At 28.7% G+C, this 11740-nt stretch overlaps 1 protein-coding gene across 1 annotated transcript; it reads left to right on the top strand.

Moving 5' to 3' along the window:
• The first annotated feature begins 2743 nt into the window (after positions 1 to 2743).
• Positions 2744 to 5533, top strand: LOC8287232 (protein LIGHT-DEPENDENT SHORT HYPOCOTYLS 10). Its single transcript, XM_002530336.4, has 2 exons — positions 2744 to 3747; positions 5208 to 5533. The coding sequence occupies exon 1, from the start codon at positions 3108 to 3110 to the stop codon at positions 3699 to 3701; it is 594 nt and encodes a 197-aa protein (XP_002530382.1). The 5' UTR covers positions 2744 to 3107; the 3' UTR covers positions 3702 to 3747; positions 5208 to 5533.
• The last annotated feature ends 6207 nt before the right edge of the window (positions 5534 to 11740 follow it).

Raw genomic sequence — 11740 nt, 5'->3', positions numbered from 1 at the left:
TAAAGAAGAATTCTGTTAAGCACAAAGCCTCACAAAATCACAATTGGGATTTATTCATTCTTAAATTAGAAACTAAAAACTTAGCCACTCATGGTGGAGTAAGAATTCATAAGAATTGTAGAGAGTAGAATAAGAATAAGAATATGAATTAATAGCTTAAAGTATCTAGCCGTCCTTATATAGGAAGTAAAACCCTAAACCCTAATAGTAGAATCCTTATCAAAAAGAAATATGCTTCCTATTTAATCTTACCCCTATAAGGAAGGATAAGATTAAGAGCGATCTAACTAAATTAAAACCCTAAATACATGGAAGAAAGTTATATTAATCTAACACTTCCAAAAATAAAGGAAATTAACTAGGGATAGGTCCACCACAAATTAATCTCTGAAAATTTCGAAGCTCTCTTTCACATCTTTTAGTAGCTCATGGGACGCAAGGCGTGGTCACGCCTTATTGACAGTAGTCTTCTGCAAAGATTTCTGCGGAGCTCATGGGCTGTAAGGCGTGGTCACGCCTTGTCGACAGTGATCTTCTGTGCAGATTTCTGCACCTCCTCCAAAAGACTTGGTTTTTGACAAATGATGACTTAAAACATGTCTTTAGGCTGGATTTTGCTCCATTCTTGATATTTCATCACCTAAGTCAAAATAAACAGAATTTTCATAATTAAGTACATTATTCTACCAAATCGCAAGGGAATTAAACACAATAAATATAACTATTTGTGACCTATCACACCTTTCATACTACTGTTGGTGAGCTTACTCTTTCTCACTTGCATTTTCTGTTATCATTGGCATCGATTTCTTTGGCACGCCCGTGCCTTTTGCCGATACGATCTATTATCGACATTCTGAGGCTCGAGAGCGCTTTATCATTGACTTACTAGGGTTTTCGCCAACACTCAAGATGTAAGATGCATTACTAGGGCTTCATTCAACCGAATAATGGTAAAGTGGTAAAAATACCCCAAGATCGATCTCTCAAAGATACTTATAGTAAACTTTATTATAAAGCTAATTATCAAACAAGAAAATTAAAAAGTAGATCTAAACACTCTAATCCAAGTTCTTAAAAAAATAATATTCATAAAATAAATAAATAAACAATAAAAGTAAATATAGAATACAAATGCTTATGATCTTAGAAACTATATGATAAAAGTAGTATTTAGTCTCGCCAACTACTTACTATTACTCTTGTTAAAACAATAAGCATGGGATAATGAATGGGAGGTAATGTTCCTTTGTCCCTTAATTACTCAAATTAATTATATAACTAAAGTCCATAGGATGAAGTAAAGATAATGTTCTATGCAATAAACTAAAGATTTTTCATAATAACTATAACTATTAAATTAATATGATGATCAAACAATAATCATACTTGAAATTAATAAAATATGTTGATAAAGAAATCATTAATTAAATATAAAAGTAACAAGGTTGATACAAAAATAGAAAAGCTCAACTAAATACTTAAAAGAACTAGTCTAATCCCACGATCGTAATTAAATAATTAAGCATAAGAAAATAAAAACTTTCTTAAGATTTAGAACTTCTTCAAGGAATGGAGATAATTGATCTTCACTCTTCAATCAATCAAAAAGCTGTTTAAAGAGAAAACTAAGAATAATTAATTTCCTAAAATATTTGTAAAGAACTATAAAGAAAAAATTGAAGAAACATGAATAGTGGACAAATGTATATGAGAGATATAACATAGAGCTACTTTTTTTCTTACCTCAAATCTAGATATGTAGAGATATATATATATATATTATTAAAAATTAGCCTATATATATTATTATCTCCACCAATTACTATTCCATAATAAATCTAATATAATTTCTAATAAAAATACAAATAATTAAAATATTCTCCAAATGAATAGTAGATTTTGGCTAGTATAGTAAATAGTAAGGGTATGTGTCTTAGTCTTGCATCTTGACAACAAAATATTTTATTAAGTCTATTTCTTTTTGTATTTTGCCATAAATTCTCTTTTTTACTAATAACACATAAAATTAAACAATTAAGTTTAAGTGAGATATAAATACATATTTTTACTAAATAATTTATTGAAAAATATATCAATGAAGTTTAAAAATATTCTAAAAAATTATATATGATTTGGACCTACCACAAAAATCTCTAATTTTTATTTAATAAAGAATACAATTTTCAGTCTTGAATAAAATAATTTAGCATTCCCATTCAAGTTTAACAAGAAACAGTATTTTCTTTTTCTTTTTGTTTTTTAATTTCTAAATAAATTTAATTTAATAATTAGTTCTGATTAGGGTTGAATGTGGATACCTCTTAGCTTCCGAGACAAGTATAATAATCTTTTCTTTTTATTAGAAGACAAGTCAATGTAGTTAGTCTGCTTCTTGTATCTGCTTCACGTGTATTAAGAAAAGCAACGACTTACACTCAATATATTCGGTTCAAATCACTTGATCAACTATTGAAGGTATAGACACATTTTTTCAATGCAATAATAGAATTAAGATTGAACTTTGGCCGATTATTTACAATTGTGATCTTCTTATTTAACCAAAAGATTATGAGATCATATGAACGAGATGTATTACCACACTTCCTATAAGATGCTATAAGATGGGTTAGGGAAACCCATGAACCATCTATTTTGGTTTCTAAATAGAGTAATAACGTACCAAGGCATAACCCTAACTCGGGTTTAACCTAACTGGCCATGAGCTAGCCCTAGCTAGTAGTCTTAAACCATGGTGCTATTTACGCTAATGTACTCGATAATGATTGCTTAGTTGATGGAAACACAATAATAGATATATGTGAAAGAAAGTATTAGCTATTGCTAATAGTACCATTAAAGGAAGAAAATAATGTGATAGCAAGAAAAAAAGAGAAGCTAAAGCACTTTCATAGGACCCATACCATGTCTCCTCACTAGCCCCCCCGAGATGATGTGATTTTTCTTTTTAATTAATTCCTTTTCCCTTCCTCTTCAATATTTCTTTCACCTTCTCCATCCCAGTTTATTCTTTTCTTTTCTTTTTCTTTTCTTTTTCTTTTTCTTTCTCTTTGGTGTTAGCTACTAGAAACTCAGTGTTTCTAGTGATGTCAGGAAACAAAGGGAAACATATAGCCGAAGGGTCATCAAGATCAGGTGGTGGTGGTGGTGGTTGTGGTGATGGTGATGGTGGTAATAATGCTATTGGTCTTCATCAGCAGCAGCAGCAGCAGCAAAACCCACCTCCGTTAAGCCGGTACGAATCTCAGAAACGGCGAGACTGGAATACTTTCGGTCAGTATTTGAGGAACCAAAGGCCGCCAGTTGCTCTATCTCAGTGCAACGCAAATCATGTCCTTGATTTCCTGAGATATCTGGATCAATTTGGAAAGACTAAGGTGCACTTACAAGGATGTGTGTTTTTTGGACAGCCAGAGCCACCTGGTCCTTGTACTTGTCCACTGAAACAAGCTTGGGGTAGTCTTGATGCCCTAATCGGACGGCTAAGGGCAGCTTATGAAGAAAATGGTGGGTTGCCGGAGACAAACCCATTCGCAAGTGGTGCTATTAGAGTTCATCTACGGGAAGTGAGAGATTCTCAGGCTAAGGCCAGAGGAATTCCTTATAAGAAGAAGAAGAAGAAGAGGAATCCTATGAAAGCCATTACTGATCATGAGAGCTCCAGCTTTCCCATGCAGTAATCCTGGGATTTGATTAATTCCTGTGGTCCCTATGAACGAAATGATGGTAATTACTTAATTTTTCTATAGTTGCTTCAAAATGGTTAGCTTTATTAATTCATTTTTAATCTAATCAATATGGATATTGGTACTTTGACTTTTAATTTAATTTTTATAGGCACTTGAAAAAAAATTTGGTTGGTTTTAAATTGTAATTAAGTTTTCTAGCTAGATGCTAGCTCTTCAAGAAAAAGCAAATATACAAGCGGAGGAAAATGTAATGGAAGAAGCAATGAATTTCTGCTTTAATACAGGAAATTTATAGTATGTAGCATTGAACTTCTGCAGTCTAGTTACTTTCAGGCTAAGTACTTCAAAACCCTAATCTGCATAGTAGGTCTTTCAAGAAGGGGACAATGTATATATAACAGTAGATATAGTCACTTTACTTCAACATCTTTTAAAAGCAATATGATGCTATCATTAGAGTGTAAAGATCCCTCTTTATACCTGTCTCTCTCTCAGCCAATCCCCTTTCCTTTTACTCTGATCTCATGCAAGATCGCATTCCAAGCTTTTCTTCTTTTCTTTTTGGGATTGTGCACGATCTTATGCCCGCCATGAATGGACTTAAGATCTGAGCATATATATACAAAAATGGATATTGAAAAATGCAGATGTTAGTTAATTAATATAGAAATATACCCACATACACAAAGCTAGCTAGTAGATTAGTGTATGTTTATTTATTCATATGTCATTTTCAGGATCATTCGGACAAGTTTCTTGATTTAATTTGAATAGCTTGGAGGACAATAGCTAGCTAGGATCACGCAGATTCTTATTCAGTGTTTTTGTTGTTGCCAATAACATCATGAATAGCTTAATTTATTTATTTAAGATCTTTAGTGGCACCAATATAAAAATGTTTTCAAGGTGCTTTGTCTGGGTTCTTATTTTGTAATATTTTTTGTCCTCCATTTTTTTTCTATTTCTTTAACTTCATATTATGTTATAATGTCCTTTTCTTTAGTAATCATATATATAATCAGCCTTTTTACCTGAACCAGATTTCTTTTGTCTCCTTAGAGAAGTCATATTTTGGCATTCTATTATGTACTACCCCACAATGCTTTGTAGCTAATAGTACTGATTGGAATGTGCAGATCAATTCCCTCAATAATTGATTAATGTGTCAGATATCAACTTATATACATGGAAAAATCTAATTTTTTTCTAATTAATAATTTTTCTTAATTAAGCATTATGATTATATTACCTTGTTAGTTCAGCAATTTACAATTCAACACAAAATTGTTAGTTCTTTAACCCTTTTCTTTTGGCAGCATTTTCCAAATCATCTTTCCAAGTAGATCCAAAATAATAAAAAAAGATTTAAATAAAACAAATACTTCTTTAATCAAAAGTGCTTCTGCTTTGCCGGTTGCCAAATTTATGCCTTGTCTGGTACATATATAGGCAGCTAGAACTCAACTAATTCTTCAATACATCTTTAATTCATTTCAGGCCCTCAAAAGTTTTCAAAGTCTTGCATATATAAGCCGGTACGTGCTATACCATTTTGGAGCTCTATCTGGTCCTTCTTGGATTGGGTTCTTGGTGTTCATCATTAATGGCTGAAGCACTGTAATCCATACCTAAAATGAGAGAAGTGATAGTGGAAGTTGGTGAACATAAAAGCAGGAGTTGAAGTTGGGTAAGTAACATCTTCTCCTCCTTTTTCCCTTTTCAGTTAAATTACTATCTTATCAGACATATAGAGTTGAAGTATGTTGTCAATCATCATGTACTAATATTGATGAAATTAATTAAACAATCCTAGTTGCAATTTTCTTAATTCTTGTCATCACCATTAGATAGCATATGTTTTGTACACATTGTGAAATTTTGTGGAAGCATAAATTCGAGTACAATGATTACTTTCATAAAATCTCTTTAAAGAATGTTGATAATATTAGAAGTGGAGAGAAATAAAAAATTAGTTTATCATGAGTAGGGATGACCTCTGTATGAAATATTAATATGAACAAGGATGAATTTTACTTCCCCACCTAATATTCAAGCTTGGGGACCTGGTGGAGAATTATAGACATCTTTCCATACTTTATATCCGATGTAGTTCACTTAATTTTCTCTGTATTCACAATTTTTACATAAGTTTATTAGGAATGTGGATTATGATGCTCCTTGGCCATATTTTTTCCTTTTCAATACTAGTCCTTCTATATGCATGGTATCCCCCACCTATACATAATGCAATGTCCCACATCTTGATAATGTGCTTTGGTTTTTATGATATATCTCATTGGATTCCTTTTCGGATAGTTCTACCAGTAATTGCATTAATCACTTTTCTTTGATTAGCATATATTTTGCCTCTCCCAGTCCTCTTTTGTTACTTCATAAACTGTCTTTGATCACTAGTCTCAGTATGTCCACATCAAGAGTGAACTTTGTTGAATTCATGTCTTTGTGATTTAACACATATATTACCAATTTGGATGCTATTACATCAATCACTTTCTTGCTAATAGAGATTAAGCATTTCTTAATTCAATCCTTTCTTTAACTTCAAATCTTTTTTAGGATGCAATGTTTGAGTATCTTAAAGAGGGATTAATATCAACGACGTCTAAACCCTAATAATGCTCGAAATAGCTAAATTTTTCCACCATAGGTTAAAAACTAATTACACTTCATAACTTTCCTTTTTCCTACAAATGAAAGCCATAATTATATGGTTCGTTATTCATAGATTAAATTAGAAAAGTTGTATCTAGTATTACCATATTTTCTGTAAGGTTTTAAAGACATGCGAAAGTACCTTTCTTAGCTTTTATATAAGATCTCAGTATAAATTTTCCTTTCTTTCCTTGATTTAATTGTCTTCACTTGTTAATCACAAATGAAACTTAAGGCCTTGTCCTTGTTTTTTAGGTTGTTTTTGTTCACCTAACAACACAGTGGAAACACAGAAACCAAGCACCCAGAAAAGCAAAGACAAAGTTAGAATAATAATTCAAATGGTCACCAAAATCTCGAAAGATCTCTAATTTTCTATTATTTTATTGATCTCCATATATTAGAAAACTTCAAACGAAATATTATAGCACAACTGTAGCTACCTGTACGGAATGCAACATCATATGTAATATGTAACTCAAGGTAAATACAATAATTACTTATTCAAGAAAAATACACAAATTTATGTGGTATTTGATTATCCAATATATACACTATAAATTTAGTCTTATATGTATAAGAAAAAAATAATAATATAGAAACTACTACCAAAATTTATAAGAAAGAAAAATGAAAAAAGAAATAAAGAACAAGCGAAATGACAAACAATGTAAAATTATAGATATATGCGAAATATTAAAAACAGAAATTAATGAAGGAAATAAATTGTCAAAATAGAAGTAGATGATGCATACATAAAGAAAAGATAAAAATGTATTAAACAAATTAAAATGAACTATGAAAAGAAGATGAATTATATAATTTTATAAATAAATGTACTTAGATACTTGAAATAGTTAAACTTAAAATCTATTGTCCACAAATAGCAAACTTGAATTTCTTCTATAATTATTAGATAATAGTTTCCAATATATTTCATTTACAAGTTTGATTGACATAAATTATGCTTTCATAAGACACTCTATACCATTTACATTTAGAGTAACTCTTATCAATTCTAGATGTATAAACTATAATGAATAAATAAATAATGTTTATATGAGTGTTTTAACTTTTATGATATTGACACATATTTAATTATTTTAAAATTTATAAAATGTGTCATTCATTTATCTGTTTAGTGTATAGATAGAAATATATATTTATATTGCATAAGATTTTTTTCATAATTATCATAGGCTTTCAAAACAGTGAGCAAAAAGCATTGTAAATATACTTGTATAATTAGTTGTAGAGAATGAATAAGACTTAAAATGAGCTGCTACAATTCCCTTCCCTAGGAATTTCTACATAACATTATGCATGTATAAATACATATAGTTGGTATTTATCTAATCAAATTATCTTTTCTCATAGCCTATGTAATTAGGAGCCAAACTGTCTTTTCTTTCTTTTTCTCTTTATTTTCAAGAGATTCTTACTCTTATTTTTGTTTGAAAATAAGGTTATTTTGAGTCAAATATATAAAAGTTTGGAATAAAAAGTCCATAAATTTAAAAAATGAATAAATTGACCCGGATAACAAAGTTAGTGGTCAAATTAAACTTTATTCCTTAAAATAAATGTCCCAAAATTCTTACTGTAGCAACAAATAAAAATAAAAATAAATCTTAATTTATTTTCTTTTAAAAATATAAAGAGACCTCTTTGGAGGGATAATTGTACCAATGGTCACTTAATTTGCACTGAATTTCATTTTGGTCACATAACTTTTTTTTTATTTCGTTACAGTCATTTAACTTTAAATTGGATAATATATTAGTCACTTGTTTAAAATTTAGTGGTTTATTCATAAGGAAAAAAAATCTCTAAATCTCCCAAATATTTAACATAAAATATATAATGCTATAAAATGAAATTCCTAATTCTGAATCTTTAAAGCTTAGCATTGAATCTAAATTCTCAAAAATCAGTTTCAATAGACTAGCGTAATAGATAACTAAAAGAAAATGCACTCATATATAATAAGTTTTACATACTCGTTATTTTGTAATTAGCATTCAGATTTAATTAATTTGGTGGTTAGGCACTCGTTTGACATTGAAGTTCTTACACCAAATAGGAACCGATCACACATCCTCAGATAGATATGTGAATATGTAAGAAAGAGAAAGGAAATAATAGCTTAAATACAAACAAGTGCAAAAGCATTACTAATTTGGTGGTTGGACACTCTTCTCTTTTTTACTTTCACTTTCTTTTTTTTCTTGTTATTGTTATTATTATTTTATTTTTTACTTTAAAAATATTATTTTGATAAAGATAAATAAACAAATAATTAATATGGATTAATTATACTGGAAAGGGAAAACGTTATTATAACAATAAACAAAAAAAGAATAGAAGATGAGAAGAAAAGGAAAAAAAACACCAACCAAGAATTATTATTAAAGCCTAAAGTTAAATTTGGTCTTAGATTAAATTAATAATTTGATTAAATAGTTTTATCATTAGGATAGTGACTTTTTAATTTTTTAAAATACGTGTTAGTCTAACATTGGATGCTGTAGACATGTCATTATTCTTGCGAATTAAACCACTAGATTTTTAATAAGTGACTAATCTGCTACTCAACTTAAAGTTAAATGACTATAATAAAAAAAGATATATAACCAAAATGAAACTTAGTGTAAAGTTAAGTGACTATTAGTGTAATTATCTCCTTCTTTAGCCCTTTATTAAGGAAAAGAAACATAATTAAGAATCTCTTTTAGTATTTTTGTGCTCTTGTTTATATTTTCTTGAATATATATACTCCTAAAATGCTTTTAATTATTTTTAGAGTGTCTTACCAATAATGTAGAGCTACATTTCGTTAGTATACCTAATATTCATTCAGAGATTGAAACTATAATGGTTTTATAAGATTGACATTGTGACTAATGTTTTATTTAAAGGTTTTTAATGGAAAGTGAATGCATAAAATAGGAGGGATTTTGCTAATCCAAAATACTTGTATAGTGGATATTGAAACAACTAAAGGGATTAGTGTTCAAAAGTTGAAATAAACATTTTAAACAAAAACAAGATTCGGGAAGCTAAAATTAAAAGGGAGTTAGCATTAGGTTAGGTTACTTTAATTGACCTATTCTGCTTAATATTTTTTTAAAAAGAAAAAAAAGAATTAACCAAATTGAACAGACCAAATTAATTATTGAAGGACCAAATCATCTGATCCAGTGTTATTAATTAAAACACATGACTTAAATTAAAAAGATAAAACATCTAACTAAAGGAAAATTAAAAAAAGTAAAAGTAAAATGTCATAATATATAATAAGTGATGGGTTAGGTTGTATAAATATTATAATATTTTTGTTTCTGAAAAGAAAAAGAATTAAATAAAATGCATGGCCACTTGAAGTGATCACTTCCTAAATTAATACTATTCCACTTTCCCCTTTCTTTTTCTTCTTTGATTGGTACAATATATACCTTATCTTAATAACCCCTCCAAATCCAGACCCTTTTCTTTTTTATTATTATTATCTTTTATTCTATATACTCTTAGCCTATGCATTATGAATTGAATATGTTTGCTACATCTTAGAAACTATAACAACGTCTCTTTCTCTTCTATGAAGTATTATTATTATAAATATATATTAAATGAAAAAAAATTCTTATCTGCCATAAGTGTATATCTTTATGTATATATAAATCAATGGATGAGTGGACATATTTATTAATATTAAATAATTAAATTTATCCCGGTTATCTAATATTAAAATATAAAATACGTATAAATATTTATTAAAAAATACTTATAAATAATATATACCATTCACATATTCGTTGGGCAAAAATGATTCTTTTAAAAAATTAATTCTGTTAGTGATACATTGTGGTATATCATAATTCAAATTCTAAGATAAGATATCTAAACCGCTCGGATATTTTAAATTGTCAGTTTTTAGGTCATTTTGTTATTAATGATTAGTCATTTTGGGATTGCTCTTGGTCTACACTTTGGATGGTGTTTAAGGTGTCATGAGAAAAACTCATCTTCTGAGCTCCCTCAGATTAAGGGAGAAGAAGAAATTACTACCATGATATCTCTGTGTGTATATTATTCTCGGTCTTTGGAAGATTAAATTAATTCTCCTGACACATAAGTTGGTGGCTTTGATGAAATTAAAAATTGATTTCTAGAATTAATAGTGTTGGGTCTACGAATAATTTGTATTCAAAGGTATAAAAGAAAAGCCTACAAAATAAAATCCATAATTATTAATTTAACCAATTAAATAAATTAAAAAATTAATTAGCTTTATTAGTTAATAAGTGAAAGTAACGTAAAAAATAATAGTAAAAAGATAATAGGCAAGACTGTTACTTCCACTCTCTAAGAACAAGGATATTATGGGATTCTTGGCACAAAAAATCCTCAAATAAACTGAAATATGAAAATCAGCACCAAGAAGAGGAGGACAACAACCACAACAACAACACAATACAAATTTTCAACAAATACATTTTAAAATTTTAGTTTTCCAGCTAATTATTACTCAATATTTTCTTTGTATTTATATTCATTCCCAAGATTCAATGTTTATATAATTTTCTAGGAGAACAGTAATTAAAATAAAGAATTATAATATATGTGAATTTTTTTTATTGGTAAGATGACTTAATTATAATTAAAATTGAAATTAAATAATTTAAATAAAAAATTTAAATTCTTTGACCAAAATAAAGTATAGCGAATATTTATATTATGACTCATAAATTATGTAATGATTGAGATGGTAGAAGCATCATAGATCATGTTTATCCGAATATAGAAGTATATTATCCAAACTTCACTATTGGAGGACCATGTTCTTCAGTTAAAATCTTCATAATTCATGGACCCTATTGAGATCTATAATATCAATTTGTGTGTATATCTGGTCGGACGTCCAATTCTTGAATACTACGTACTCATGCATGCATGTTTTCCTAGCTCCTCGCGTATAGGAGTTGTCCATTGCAGTCTCCTAAAACGGACATCGTATTTCTGAAGATTATTGGAGCACAATTCCATGATTTGAGTGATTGCCAATTTTAATGAGATGAATCAGAAAAGGGTTACATTTTTAAGTGATAGATTTTGGCTCTCAATTATTATTCGCTAAATAAGAAATATATTTTGAGCCCAAATATTAGTTTTTGGCATCTAACATGAAATAACTAATATTGGCACAAAAGATGATAAAATTAATTGGTAAAGTTAGTAATAAAAATAAAGTAAAAAAGAACAGGTTGCCCATTATAAAGAAAAAGAAAACTTGCTGTCATTTTTTAGTCAAAAACTACAATTATCAATTCAAGAATTGATTATACTCACAATTTTCT

Source organism: Ricinus communis, chromosome 9 (genome assembly GCF_019578655.1).
Source record: "Ricinus communis isolate WT05 ecotype wild-type chromosome 9, ASM1957865v1, whole genome shotgun sequence".
Classification (NCBI taxonomy): domain Eukaryota; kingdom Viridiplantae; phylum Streptophyta; class Magnoliopsida; order Malpighiales; family Euphorbiaceae; genus Ricinus; species Ricinus communis.
The sequence above is the reverse complement of the archived record's forward strand: the minus strand, read 5'-3'. Positions and strand labels throughout refer to the sequence as shown.

Bases quoted from the DNA above. Each gene is read 5' to 3' on its own strand.
- LOC8287232 (XM_002530336.4), top strand. From the start codon at position 3,108: ATGTCAGGAAACAAAGGGAAACATATAGCCGAAGGGTCATCAAGATCA.